The sequence below is a fragment of the Pinus tabuliformis genome, chromosome 6 (assembly GCF_031772625.1).
Source record: "Pinus tabuliformis cultivar Carrire ecotype Pingquan chromosome 6, CPIR1, whole genome shotgun sequence".
Taxonomy (NCBI): domain Eukaryota; kingdom Viridiplantae; phylum Streptophyta; class Pinopsida; order Pinales; family Pinaceae; genus Pinus; species Pinus tabuliformis.
Genome location: NC_142292.1, coordinates 907101511 through 907115993, shown reverse-complemented (window position 1 = coordinate 907115993; position 14483 = coordinate 907101511). Strand labels below are relative to the sequence as shown.

Below are 14483 nucleotides of genomic sequence, written 5' to 3'. Positions count from 1 at the left end.
TAATATAATTATATTCCATCAAACAACCTATATTTAGTAATATAAATATAATTGAATTGAAGGTATAGTAAACATAAACATGACAATGATCATATTGTTTCACGTCAAAACCACATTCATCCTATGATGTGTGTATCTACCTATCGAACAAATATGTGCACAACACATCTAGGTAATAGTAACATAATATATGTTTGCTGCATGCCCTTTCCAAATTACAAGAATCGTCATTATAGTAGGTCAAAGTAATATGCATTGTCAAGAAAATAGAGCCATAGGCATATTTGTGTTTGAGTATACACTAATCAAATTAATTTAAATATAAAATGTGTTTTTTAAATGATTTTATTTTTTATTTTTAAATTACATGCTCTAACGTCATCAAAGAATAGCAAGATTTTTCAACTTTGTATTTTTTATTTTAGTAAATTTTATTTATTTATGGAGTGAAATGAAATGATATTTTAAAGTTCGCGAGATTAAAAATAGTCTATGAAACCATTAGTTCCTTGTTTTTTGCTTTTTGCAATTCAATCTTTTTCCGATTCAAATTGATGATGCGTTGGCCCACCCTCCAACAATCCCCTCGCTAAAAAAACAATGCCAAAAAACTTATGCTAACATGTTCTCATAACTTTCTCTGATGTCTTTGAATGCATTACATTCCAAAATGAAATGTTTTTCCGATTCCACAGTCTCAGACGTGCAAAATGTACACACCCGTTCTTCCCAAGCTTCTTTAGGCCTTTTCCACCGTCCTGTTTCACACTGAAGTTGATGTGAGTTGGTCCTTAATTGAGCAACAAGAACCTTTGCCCTCCACGAAATGCTAGCTCCAATGAACTCTTTTTGTTGTAGATCACATGTAGAGTTGAATTCCTCAATGTAATATTTCTTTTCTACCCAACTCTTTTCCCCATACCTTTTTACGAAACTTCTCCATAACAAAATCCTTTACCTCTTTGCTATTTGTGGGAAATGCATTGAGGTAGATATTCCATTTTTGCATCCATGTGTAGTTTTGTTTCATCCATGTTTTCTTTCTTTCACTCATGCCTTCATTGAAGATAACATTAGGCCATCTACCTACTCTCCTTTGCTCAATTCTTTTTAGATATCTTATAAGTCGCACTATAGCAATTGCTTCAATGGGAGTTGCTCCTGTGTCACTTAACATTATGTCATAAGGTATTGAACTTTTTATTTTGAACTTGCTCATGATCAAGCATTTTTGGATTTTTTCAATTTGTTTCCATTTTGAGATTTCGGAAAATTATAATTCAAATATTTAATAATTTTTTTTTCAAAATTTAATAGATATTTATTAAAAATTACAATTTTTATTATAAATTTTATTTTATAATATTAAATTTATTTATATATTAAAAATATAGTTTAAAAAATAAAAAAATAATAATCTCATTAAAAATGATTATGATTAAAAAAAAAAAATTACATCTTTTAAAATTAAATTTAAATTGAGCAAAGACTAATCATTTCATAATCCTTATTTAAGCTTGTGATTACATTGTTGCACATCAATCTGCAACTCCGTCAAAGTCACCTTCATTTTCATGTCAACCTTCCAACTGTAATTAAATTGAAACAATTTTTGTCCACGAGAAAGTGTTGTATAACCAGTTGCGTCCTTGGCATCGATGTTGATATAATTAATGCACTTCACAACCATATTTAGGCCGATAGGCCTTTCTTTGAAAGGGACCTTTCGTTGTCCTACTCCTTCTGACGCTGACATCTGGCGAAATTCGTCTCTGTTCAGGAAACTACTAGAGGTTGACACCTGGCGAACTTAGTCTTCGTTCAGGAAACGACTACCTCAGACACCTGCCGCTCTTCGTCTTTGTTCAGGAATATCGGCCTGCATATCGGCCTCATCCATCCCCTGGACGCCTTCCCTTACAATCTTTTCTGAGCTGCTGGAGATCCGTTATCCGTTTCTTGACAGAGACTATCAGTTTCTTGACAGAGACGAAAGAAAGGGCCTGGATTTGTATAATAGATGGGATTTGAGCATCGGATTTACGTTAGATGACGATGTCGTGCCTGGCAGATCCGAAGGGTTTATTTTTGGCTGCTATTTGATATCAGAGTTCTGTTTTTGCAGGGTTGGGGTGTAGCCGTTTTAACAGGGGTCCCTCGTTCAGACGCAGTTTTTAAAACGAATCCTGTAAACTTTCTGAGCGAGAAAACGTTGAAAGGAACCTTCTTTGGAAATTATAAGCCTCGTACTGATTTTCCAGGCCTTGTAGAGATGTATTTGAATGGGGTACCTGCTGTTACTTTGGTTTGGTATTTGGATTGGAATAGCGATGAAGAAGCGGTACCAGGAGAGTCCTCCTCGGCATCACGCGAATGAGAGTGATGGCGGTTCCAACTCCAAGAAGAGGCAGAAGCAGCAGCAGCAGCCCTCCAATGGAAGAATTAGGCTCCCACCAACCAATTCAAAGCAGGCATCTTTTGAAGATTCATCTCTCAAATCAGCAACCCCAAGGGCGGTTAGTAGATTCAACTGCTCTCGTATTGTGTTTTTTTGGTCTCTCAGCTTTGTTATTCATTGAATACAGCATTAAACCGTTTTCTTGTATTTTGCAGAAGTCCAGCAATCACAGTAAGCACAGGGCTGCCAAAATAGCCAAGGTGTGCTTTGCCTTACTTTAACTACATTTGATTTTTTATTGTTCTTATCAAACATTTGCTTACTGTATTGGGGCATTCGTGGATGATAGGGGAAAGGATTGAAATTTTAACTTTCATCCATTTACACAATAAAAATCATGTATTTGCATTGAAAGTGACTGCTAATGAACTTGATTGGAAGGACTAAAACTGGATGTCGGGGTGTAGACAACCAATCTACATTTTGTGCACAAAGATAATTTAATTTCTTCTTCCTTCTTGACAAAGAAACCCAGCAAATAGGCTTGTGCAGTGAACTGTTATAATCCCCACCCAACGGTTCATACTGGTCAAGGGAATCAAGTCTAGCAAATGATAAGTCCTAATGAGGTAATCAATGTTTTGGATTAATACTCCTTTAGCAACATAAAAAATTCCAGATTTTGAAGACTGATCAGTTACCAAAATTAGAGGAGATGCCCAAAATATTTCCTTATTTAATTATGAGCTGTTAAACTCATAGAAGCATAACAGTTGAGACAAAAGCAACACAGGATTAAGTTGAATATTGGTGGGACTGGAGGTTACACACGTGATACTCTGCGTAACACATAGAACTTGCTTTTGTTTGTACAAATGTTGACAATTTTATGGATCCTCCAGTAGAGAGGCATGAGTGATGTCGATATTCCTTTGCATCATAGGTGGATACTCAACAACTGGGAACTTGCCTTTTTACCTGCTTGGGGGATCTCAAGCTTACCATGATTTGTTCTACTACTAAAAGATGGTATGCCTGTCGCTCATGATCATGCTTGTATGCTAAGGTTTGATTAATGCATGCAGATATCCCCATCAAAGCAGGAAGTGGAGGTTGCAGAAACTTTATATGATCTTGCAAGGATGTTTGTAAATCAAGCAAGACCTAATGAACCAATTCGTGAAGTTAAGGTGGATCCAAAGCTAGAGTGGAAGCCCGAGGTGAAACCTGAACCAGCAAGTGCTACTTCATTATTTCCTGCATCTGATGCAACATCAGCTCAATCTATACAGCATGCTCCATCATCTGGTCTTGGACCATCTGTTGCTGCTGCCAGCTCCCCATCATCAACTCAGACTCCTGTTCACTCAGGAGGTATGATTTTGATGCTTATTCCTGTAGATACTGAATCCACATTGTGAAGACAATTCTTTCTTAATCTACAATTAATTGAATTAGGTTATAATCCCAGCGTAATTCCCATGCTCTGTGGTCCCAACACTGCAAGTGCGGACTTGATACATTCAAAGCTATGTTTTAGCTGTGTTATTTTACTTCCAAAATCTTCTTTCATTTCACTTAACTACTTTCATTTCACTTAACTATATTGGCAGCACCCAAAAAGAAACGGCCACATGGCTCAAAGGTGAAGGTTGGGGGAAAACCAGTGGCATCAACTGCTACTAGCCCATGCATATCGGCCACTTCATTAGGAGTTGCTACAGAGTTTGTTGATGCCAAACAAGTTCAGCAACAGACACAGTCTACCAGAATACCTTCAGCAGGATCAATAGTAGTCCCAGAGATATCATTGGCAACTGGCTCCTCTACCTCAACTGCTGTGCTAGTATCATCTTTGCCAACTAAACAATTGCAAACGGTGGACAATAACTCTGCAACGAGTGATAAAAAATCATATAGAATTGAAGTCAGTGGCCATGCACTGGTGGACAACACAAGTACCAAAGAATCTGTAGCTGTTGCTGACAAGAGCGAGGATGTTGTTGGGAGCTCTGTTGCCAGAGAAGACATGACTAAAGTTGAAAATGAGGAAAGGTAAGTTTAATTTCTGGCCTTTGTAATTCTGAATATGTTGGTCTAGCATAAATGCCACTGATGTGCTATTCTAACAATGTTATCCATGTTGCTCACAGATCAATGCCATCACCCCCAGTTGAAGTTGCTTGTACTACAAAAGTTGAAATTGATTTGATGGTAAGCTTTAGGGTAGTCGCTTTTGCAACTTACGGATATATTCATGTGTGTTGGAAGTTAAATGGGCAGTCCTAAATGGGTTGCTTGTGTTTAATTTAAGAAAGGCCGGGAACAATCTTGTAGCTTCTGATCATGTATTATCTATTTTGAATTCTTTTTTGGACATATTGTACACATAATTGTGTCCAACCTGGATATTGAATTGTATTTATGTGACGATGGCTGTCTTTGGCTTCTTTGCTATTAGAAATAGCTGTTTTGATCACTTTTTTCATGAGAGTTAAAAGTTGTATGGTTTATTCGTTATTTTACAGGTCCTTGCAATTTTCTTTTACAGTTCCCTGCATGCATCTGCCCTTTTTTCTTAAAAGAATGTTCAAAATTAATTTTTGTAATTCTCAAAATTTCTATGATGTGTTGTACCAATCAATTTAAGTGTCATAGTTACACTTTCATTTGAGGGAAAAACTTTTTTTTTGTGATTTTTCCAAATTGTTGAAATGTTCATCTTTTTTTTCTTTTTAAAATAGAAATATTGAGAAAATAAATTAAAAATATGTAACTACATATATGTAATTTTTTATTTCTAAGAAATATAGTGAAAATATATATATATATATATATACTCTCACATGAAAATAGTGGCTGTAAATATCATTCCAATTAAAATTGGACAAAAAAATTTCACACGTTTTCTTCTTCACTCTAAACTTTCTATCATCGAGGGATCTGTTCTGTTTATATCAGCTTATAACTATTTCATGATAGCGGATATATTTTAGAGATTGAATTATATATTTTCAAAATTCAATCAATATAAACAAATCAAATAGTTGAATTTTGCAATATCAATAAATTGACTTTTCTTATATCTATAAAATGAGCACTTGATTTCTAAGGCGGTGGAGGCCTTTTATGAACTGGACGTGGATTCCATGAGGGCGGCGTCTCGGATGGAGAAGTTTAGTCATCTGCCAGAGGTCCATGATAATAATGACTGGAACTGCAATACTCCTGGGCATCCTCTACTATTTTGCAGATCCAGTATTGATTGCCATAGGGCAGAGTAAAGAAATCTCTGCTGCAGGAGGTATTTTTGCCAAAGGTCTTATTCCTCAGTCGTTTGCTTTTGCCCTCAATTGCCCCATGCAGAGGTTTTTGCAGGCTCAGAACATAGTGGCCCCTATTGCCTATATTGCTGTTGGGACATGTCTATTCCATACATTGATCACCTGGGTGGCAGTAGACAAGCTAGGATTTGGCCTGCTAGGGATAGCCTAATAGTGAGTTTGACTTGGTGGGTTCTGGTCATTACTACTGCCTTGTATATATTCTATAGCCCATACTGCAGGCATACATGGATGGGCTTCACCTTGAAGGCCTTCACAGGACTCTGGTCATACTTCAAGTTAACTCTGGCATCGGCTGTTATGCTAACGTATGCCTTAATACTCTTTGGAAGATACACAAACTATCTAAATTATATCTGGGTGTTTACATAATAGCTTAGCCTGTTTTGACAAGTTTTGTTTTGTTCCACACCTGATTTTGCAGTTTGGAAATATGGTACATTGAAGTATTGGTGCTTGTATCGGGTTGGCTGCCAAATGCAGAGGTCGCTCTGGATTCCATTTCTGTTTGGTATGAGACTTTCCCATTTAAAGCTAACTAATTTAAAGCCAAATACAAGCTCCATGCCTATGCATTGTCCCAACTTTGTTAGATAGCTATGCCAGTTAATATATCTCTAACGTGCCAGGTTTTGAACATATATGCAACATGAATTATTACAACTGGGAGTTGATGGCAATGTTGGGTCTCAGTACAGCTGCAAGGTATACATTTATGATTTATAGTAATATATTGTTTTATTGGGGCATTTTTATGGCTATTGCAGATTTTGGGAATATCTTTAAATCTGACCATCGCCAGAGGGGTCAAACAATTGACCCCTCTCCTGGAGGTAGGATTCTCCAATATTGGGCAAAACTGCAATTCACATAAATTCAGCGGTTTTATATAGCATGGTATACCTTTTTTTTCCCATTTGCTGTATCTAGAAATTGGTTTTCTTTATTGTGGTATTTATATTATTTGCAGTATAAGAGTGGGTAATGAGCTACGAGCCAGGAGACCTAAAACTGCAAGATTTTCAGTTATAGTTGTGGTGGTCACTTGCTTCATAATAAGTGTCATACTTGCCATTGGGATTCTGATACTGAAGAAAGAACTCGCCATGGCATTCACAAGCACCAGTGTGGTTATACGCGCAGTCTATGCATTGATACCTCTACTTGCAATATCTGTTCTCTTGAATGGCACCCAACCTATTCTCTCAGGTTGGAATTTTCAGTATCAACAATTTATTTGCAGCAGAAAGCTGGTAGTTGATGTTTGCTATATTTAGGTTATATTTTCGTTGACATCATAAAGGTATTGTGATTGCAGGGGTGGAAATTGGATGTGGATGGCAAGCTGTGGTGGCATATGTGTTACTTTCATGCTACGATGTATATAGCTCTTTACCTGATCTATTCATTGGCAGGTGGGCTCAATAACTGTTCCAGAAGTTATTGAAAATGCATCGTCAAACCAAGATAATGATAATCATGAACCAGTACCCAAAGCTAAGAATACCGAAATTTACGATGAAACTAAGGAATCTATTGTAGAGACAGGGCATGAGCAATGCAAAGATTGGTATACTCAAAATAACAATGAGAAAGTTGGGGAGACGGGAGAACCAACATATTATTTGAGCAAGAGGGAAAAGGAGGATGTGGATAAACAAATGCTGGAGGGAGCTGCCAAAAAAGCTGTGGAAGATTTAATGGATCAGACAGTAGATGGATCTGGTAGGTGGAATGCATTTCAATAAAATTGAAATGGGTTCTGTAACTCGATATATCTGCTCTTTTTAAGTTGCTAGTGGGGATTCACTTATTTTCCTTAATTTCTTTTGTTTCAATGCATATTTATTGTTTCTGTCATTTCTTGTGCTTTATAAACAGATTTAGCTTTATTTCCTTCCATGACAACCAGAACAGAAAGTAGCACTACAAGTCTACCACTATCCGTTTCTTTGGGTGTCACTGGCTGGCCTGGCGGGGTTCCTTCATTAGGGTATTTGCACAAAACTTTGGTTGCCTCTTTAGTGTCTAGAGAAATTTTGATATGGTGCATCAAAGCAGGGTATATTCACATTTTATTTGAAATCTTTGACAGGTATCACTCACTTGCAAACCATAATTGTAGATAATACTGTGTGGTCATATTTCCCAGTTTTTTTTTTTTTTTTGTCCGTACCATGACGGGAGCAATCTATGCTTATCATATCTAATTAGAGTTATAATTACGGTTTTAATCTTTCCTTCCTTGATTGTTAAATTTGCAGGAGCTTGAACTGGATAAATTTGTTACAGACAAGGTTTCTTTTGCTGACATCAACAAGGCATTTGATCACATGCTTAAAGGAGAGGGTCTGAGAACTGTAATTAAAGTCATCCAGGATTAGTGACAAATATGAACACAGTTGGAATATCTCCAATGTTATGAAGGCATGCTGAACTATTTCAAACTGTTATGTGATTAATGTCGTGGCTTTTATGTGTAACTATGGTATGCAATTAAAGTCCTGGAAAGCATGTAAACAGTTATAATAATTTTAGGGTAAGTATGATGTTTAAGTTTTGACACTGCTTCCAAAACAGCCATCCAAAAGGTCATTACTATAATAGCTTGATTAGAAATAGATTGAATGAGAAGGTCCAGATGGGTATTCAATCATCTCCATCCATCTGTTCTGCATCCTCAGTGCTTACTTGAACAATATATCAGCCTTCATATTTATCCCTTGCAGACATGCTGAAAAGATAATGACATGGAATTTTTCCTTGCTTCTCTGATTCCGTCCAATGATGGGCCAGCTGCAAATTTTCCTGATTGAAATTTCCATTTGACCTCTCTGCAATGTGTTTGGAATCTCTTATCACTGTAGACAATTTAAACCTTTCTCTATTGCTATTTTCAGAATCTACCAAAAAGCATAAAGTTCTGCTCTGTTGTTTGATCCATCTCCTACAGCTCTGCTTTGAAACTGATCTCGTAATTGTCTCTTAAAGTAATGCCTCATGATCCACAATAGTTGGGATTACCTTGACAAGCCTCGTTGAAATAACTCCACACTATTGTTATATATCTATTCTTGTGTCAAACTTGATTAGGAATAACATCTTTGTTTTGAATTCTTTTCATTTCTTGCTAGCCAAATAGCTTAAGTCACTGTACAAGGACTGTCTGATGCCCACATGTAGTTAATACAGAATGTATTTTGAAAACTAGGATTTAGCTTTGTAGTGCTTGAATCATCATTTCATGTTGGTTTTCATTTGTTAGTAGCCAGATCATTTCTCTTACAATATGATTGTAATATCTTTTGTTTCTCTTATGTGGGAAATTTTGTACAGGAGTTCAAACAATGTATATAAATAGAAAGATGCAGAAAATGACAGTCAAATTTTGTACTCAGAATTATGACAAGAAAGCCCCTGCTGGGTTTGTGAGGAAAGAGAGCTTCAACACCAGTTCTGTCTCCAACCGCCAAGATGATCAGTGCGCTACTAACATGTTTAGTGAAGAATTTCTGCTATTCTCTTGTAATCTATAGGCCCCCAAAGCTCCTCATAGATGAGAATATTTGCAGGATGTTAATATTGTTGTAAGTTTGTAGTAGTTGTGGAATGACTTACTTTTGTGCTGCTTCTCATCTTCAACAACAAGAGTTTCTGTGGTGAATAAGCAGAATCCATGTCCTGCCTTGTGAAGCAGCTCTCCACTGTGATAGCGTTCTTTGTAATGTCTCTGATAAATCCTTTAGACTTCTATTTCATTCTGTAATATGATGGGATTCACTCTACAAGATTGGTTTCAGTTTTACTTGTATTGTGGTATATGAAATTTCTCAGTTTTACTTGTAATAGGATGGGATTTCATTCTGTAATATCATGGGATTTCCCTCTGCAATATTTGCTACTAAATTTTACAATTCCAAATTAATAATCCTATCGGCCTCTCTTTGTACCTTTTGGGACAATTGCTAGTCTTTACATTATTCATAAACTAGGAAGACCTGCGCGTACTTCGCTATCCAACAAAATTATAAACATAATTTATGGGCATTGTTTGTATAATCAATTATAGGTATTAATGTTTTCACCTTTGCTTTTTAAATATTGATTTATGGACAATATTTGTATAATGCCTAGATTTATTTAGGCTCTTACCTTAACATAAGTTTTGATACATATTCATATATTTATCGTACATAACTTTGAAAATTAACTTTGTATAATGGAATTACTCTACGAAATTAAAATTTGGTAAGTAATATGATAATGGTATATTGGATTTACTTTAAACCGGAGTTCAAAAAGCAGATAATAAGAAATTGATAATTAATTTCTTTAATAAAAAATATGCTTTGAGCTTTTAAATGTAGATTTCAATATTAAATGTTATTTTGTTAATTATATTTATTTAGTTAATATGATTTTTTTTATTAGTGTATTTAGAAAAATCAAATATATTTTATATTTGGGAAATTAAATATATTTTATGTTAAAATATTATTTGATCGAGGAGGATCTTCAATTTGCTCCAAGTTTAAAGGTCTCAGTTGTTCCCAGAAATAGCGCCAAGTTGAAGAGATCGACATGTGGCAGTGGACAAGTCAACGCAGTCAAAAAGGTCAAAGTTCAGTTTGGGTTTGAAGGTGCATATATATGTATATATACAGGTGCATGGTAAAAATATTTAAAACAAAAACTATGGTTTACAAACCATATAATCATGGTACATATATTCTAAGGTGGGCGTAGTTTTATAATGGTGCAAATATATTAAAACTATGCAAATGTTGAGCGAAGATTGTATTAAACCTAAAGTATGGCAGAGTTTGAACTATATAGTATGTGCAAATATAAAAAGCGGTGTGGAGTCTTATGATTTAAAACCCATAGACTATGGTATATAGGCGGATATGTATCACGGTGGTAGAGTTAAAGTTTAAACATATGTGACATATCAAACCAAAATTCAACATACAATCGCATATCAAAACCTTGTTACAAACCGTCAGATGATATTAATGTAGCCTCCAACACAGATCACATGCTACAGATGAGTAGGTCATCGATGTCACCATGTCATTTTCACGGGTTGAAGCCTAGTTCCACCACCGGAGTATGTTATAGTCATGGGTCCACACGTCGACACAGTTGGGAAAACCGTCGGAGTTGGTGAACAAGTCATGTTAGATATAGCAATGGCGCAGAGTATGTGGCGTGGAGGTGGCACGGTTATGTGAACAAGTCGAGACTCTCGGGGCTAGGTGCCATGGGGATGTGACGGCCGGATTTGGTTTTATTATATGCAACATATGTCAACATCTGATGCCATGTGGTATTGACAGATTCAGCTGAGGCTATACATTTAAATACATTGGTTATGTATTACATATCGCATAAACTTTTGTTATACCTTAGTGCTGTAAGAAAGAATGAATGAATGAATGACGTCCACAAGGCTAAAGATAGCCTATGGGATAGATTGTTTCTTCATCTGCTTGATAGCCTATGTAAATATTCTATTGCACCGGGTAATGTTATTCACCTAAACCAAAAAAACATATTCCATGTATAGCCCGGGAGGTCTGTAGGTTTGACCCTGGAACCTGTTCAAGGCATTATAAAAGAATTACCATTGCACCACTACAACTAAAGTTGAACAATGAAATTCTAAATAGTCTTTTGTGTATGCCTGCAAATGCTCTTTTGAGCATATCTTGGTCATCCTTGGGCCTTTTTGGGAACGAAGAGTGGCGTTGGAGAGCTAAGATAGGGGTCTTCTTTTTTTAGTAACCAACAGTGCCTGCGTGCACAATTCAGTTGGTGAAATTCTATGTAAAGAACCTTTTTGGAGCATTCATAATATAACATATGCCCATTGGAAGTGGACCGGGAGATGTAGTCCAAGAGGGATGAACTCCGTCAACAATGTTTGTTGTGTTTGCGTCTTTTATTGTTGTTGTTCATTCTTAAATTCAGTTCTCAAATTTTATGTTTAAGGCATATTAACAACTTAATTTCCCTCTTTCATTCACATAAATGAAACCTTAGTTAATGTTGGTGAAATTGCGCAAATCAGCCCTGTAGATTTCAGATTATATTTTGGTATCAGAGCAAGGTTGATCATTTTTAAGCAAGATATTTTCCAATGTGAATGTTGACTAGATCCAGGTCACGACGTGGAGAAGGGAAACTTGAAGAGACAAATCCAGAGATTGGAAAGCGGAAAGTCATTCGAAAGATGGCAGGTGAAAAAAAGGAGAAGCTCCCGAGACAAAAAGCGATGAGCAGTTTCAACAGATGTTCCTTAATATGCAACAGATGATTGCATAACTTTATGAAGACAAGAAGACTAGAGATGCATCTTCGTCTTCTAAAGGCACGAAAGTGAAAAAGGGAAAGGAAAAAGCTTATGGTAATGAACCTCCTTCTCCTCCATCTTCTTCTTCTTCTTCTTTTTCATCTTCTGATCATTCAAGTTCAGATTCAGATTCCAAATCAAAGAAGAAACATAAGAAATCTCATTTTCTAAAGCTTGATGTTAAATTTGAATTGACCATGTGAGATGAATCTTGAAAAGTTAGATAACTAGATTAAACAACTTGAAGTGTATTGTAGAATTCAGAATATTGTTGATGATTCTGCGAAAATTCAGTTAGCTACACTTAGAATGGGGGGAACAAATTTGATTTGGTGGGAAAGTAAAACTCAATCAGATTTAAAGCATAAAGGTAAAATTATCTCTTCATGGTCTAAGTTTATTAAAGCTCTTAGAAAGTAGTTCTATCCTTTAGGATATATGCAACAGGTTGTAATAGATTGGCAACATTTGAGGCAAGGTAAAGGACAGAGTATGCAAGAGTTTACACAAGAATTCAGGAAAAAGGATTTAGCACTTAACATTCCATTAAACACACAGGAAACTTTGTTAAAGTATATTGGAAGTTTGCATTCTTATTTGCAACATACATTGCTTATGTTTAATCCAACTGACTTTGATGAAGTGTGTGTACAAGCCATTCATATTGAATAAGGTGGTAGACCTTTTCAGTTCAAATTTTCAAAGAAACCATTCAAGCATTCAGAAAACAAAGACTCCAAAGACAACAAAGGGAAGAGAAAATCAAAGGGGAAGAAATTGACAACAGTTAAGAAAGAAGGAGAAAGGCCTACTTGTACTCATTGTCAAAGGGTTGGACATGATGAGTCCAAGTGTTGGAAGCTTCATCCAGAACTTAAGCCAAAGAAGTTCCTTAAGAAGAAGGGTGAGAAGAAAGCTAATGCTGCAATCCAACAAGACTTGGGATCCAACTCCGGTGATGAACGAAAGATAACCGCTATGGGTCTGACAGGTAATCCTTCTGAAGCAAGTTCTAGTTCTACTTGTTATGCATCTTCTTCAAAATCTAATGAAGTGATTGAAGATAAGAAAAGAATTGAATTGCTTCACCTAAAGATAATACCCAAGCACACTAAGATTGACACATTATTTGATAGTGGATCAAAAGAAAATCTAATATCTGAGCAATTAGTAAGGAAATTGGGATTGGAAACTAAGAATCATCCAAAACCTTACCCTTTAGGATGGTTAAAGGAAAACACTCAGATGCATGTCACAAAATAATGTCAGTTAAGATTTGCAATCACAACTAATTTTTATTTTTTTTAAGTTTATTTAGATGTGATTCCTTTGGATATATGTGGGGTTATGTTGGGTAGTCCTTATCTTTATGATCGAGATGCCATATTTCATAGAAAGGAAAATAAGTATCATCTTGTTAAGGATGGAATTGAATACATTGTCAAGGCACACAGAATGAAGAGACACTTGGATTTAATCAATGTAAATCAAATGAAAAGACTCATAAGTTCAAGTAAAAAGTATGTTCTCATGTTTATTAAAGAACAACCTAAAGATAAGTATGATGCTTTTCAAGGGTGTGATTATCAGTTTAAGGACAAATTGGTTGAAATAGTAGATTCTTATAAATAATTATTTAAAGAACCAAAAAATCTACCTCCAAAATGAGAAATACAACATGAGATTCAATTACGATTTGATGCCCCTCTTCCGAATATTGGCATGTATCGTATGTCATTCATAGTAATCCAGGTGGATATTGGTGGCCACTCACCAATTCCACTTGGACCCCCACCATTGTTTCTTTCAATTTTTCAGTTTCCTTAATTGTAACACAATTAACTAATTTTAGCAGTTTTTTCGGGTCCTAAACTTCCGAAGCCATTTTGAGGCCCTAAACGACGTTTTTTGGCAATCTACCACCAAAAATTTTATAATAAAATCATATTTTCCATCGTAGTCCTTGGAGGGATCTTTCTAACGGGGTATCATGCGTGTCCAATGGAGATAATATGACCAAGTCGCGACCTCGGGAAGTTGGTTGTACAGCTAACCCCAACAGGGCCCATAAACTCTTGGCGTTACATCTCCTCGGGTTAGGGTTTTGGTTGTTTATGGCTTGCTCTTATTGTTCAATAATAAAAAGGCCCTTGAGCCTCATTGTAGCATAGTTCATAGGCATGTAGCCACCACATCTCTTCTCAGAGATAAGCTACCATCGCCCGAGCTAGCCTTATTTCCATTCTGTTTGTAAGCATATTTCAGTATTTGATATTAATGAAATGAAGTTCTATTTATACCGCATCTTCGTATTTATGGTTATATCTGTAATTTGTTGCATTTATGTTTAAATCCAGATTAGTGGTATTAGAGTGGTATGCTCTTT

General features: G+C 35.9%; 1 protein-coding gene and 1 long non-coding RNA gene across 3 annotated transcripts; both read left to right on the top strand.

Annotated features, from left to right (window-relative positions):
• The first annotated feature begins 1924 nt into the window (after positions 1-1924).
• On the top strand, positions 1925-5090 carry LOC149261888 (uncharacterized). Its single transcript, XM_089371722.1, has 5 exons — positions 1925-2516; positions 2614-2658; positions 3484-3772; positions 4012-4453; positions 4552-5090. The coding sequence occupies exons 1-5, from the start codon at positions 2283-2285 to the stop codon at positions 4685-4687; spliced, it is 1146 nt and encodes a 381-aa protein (XP_089227848.1). The 5' UTR covers positions 1925-2282; the 3' UTR covers positions 4688-5090.
• A 2844-nt stretch (positions 5091-7934) lies between these two features.
• On the top strand, positions 7935-9359 carry LOC149261887 (uncharacterized). 2 transcript variants are annotated; one of them, XR_016248674.1, is made up of 2 exons: positions 7935-8230; positions 9079-9359. It is a non-coding gene; the product is annotated as an uncharacterized LOC149261887 (long non-coding RNA). The 2 variants fall into 2 exon arrangements; XR_016248673.1 differs by having other exon boundaries at positions 7935-8281.
• Positions 9360-14483: the final 5124 nt, after the last annotated feature.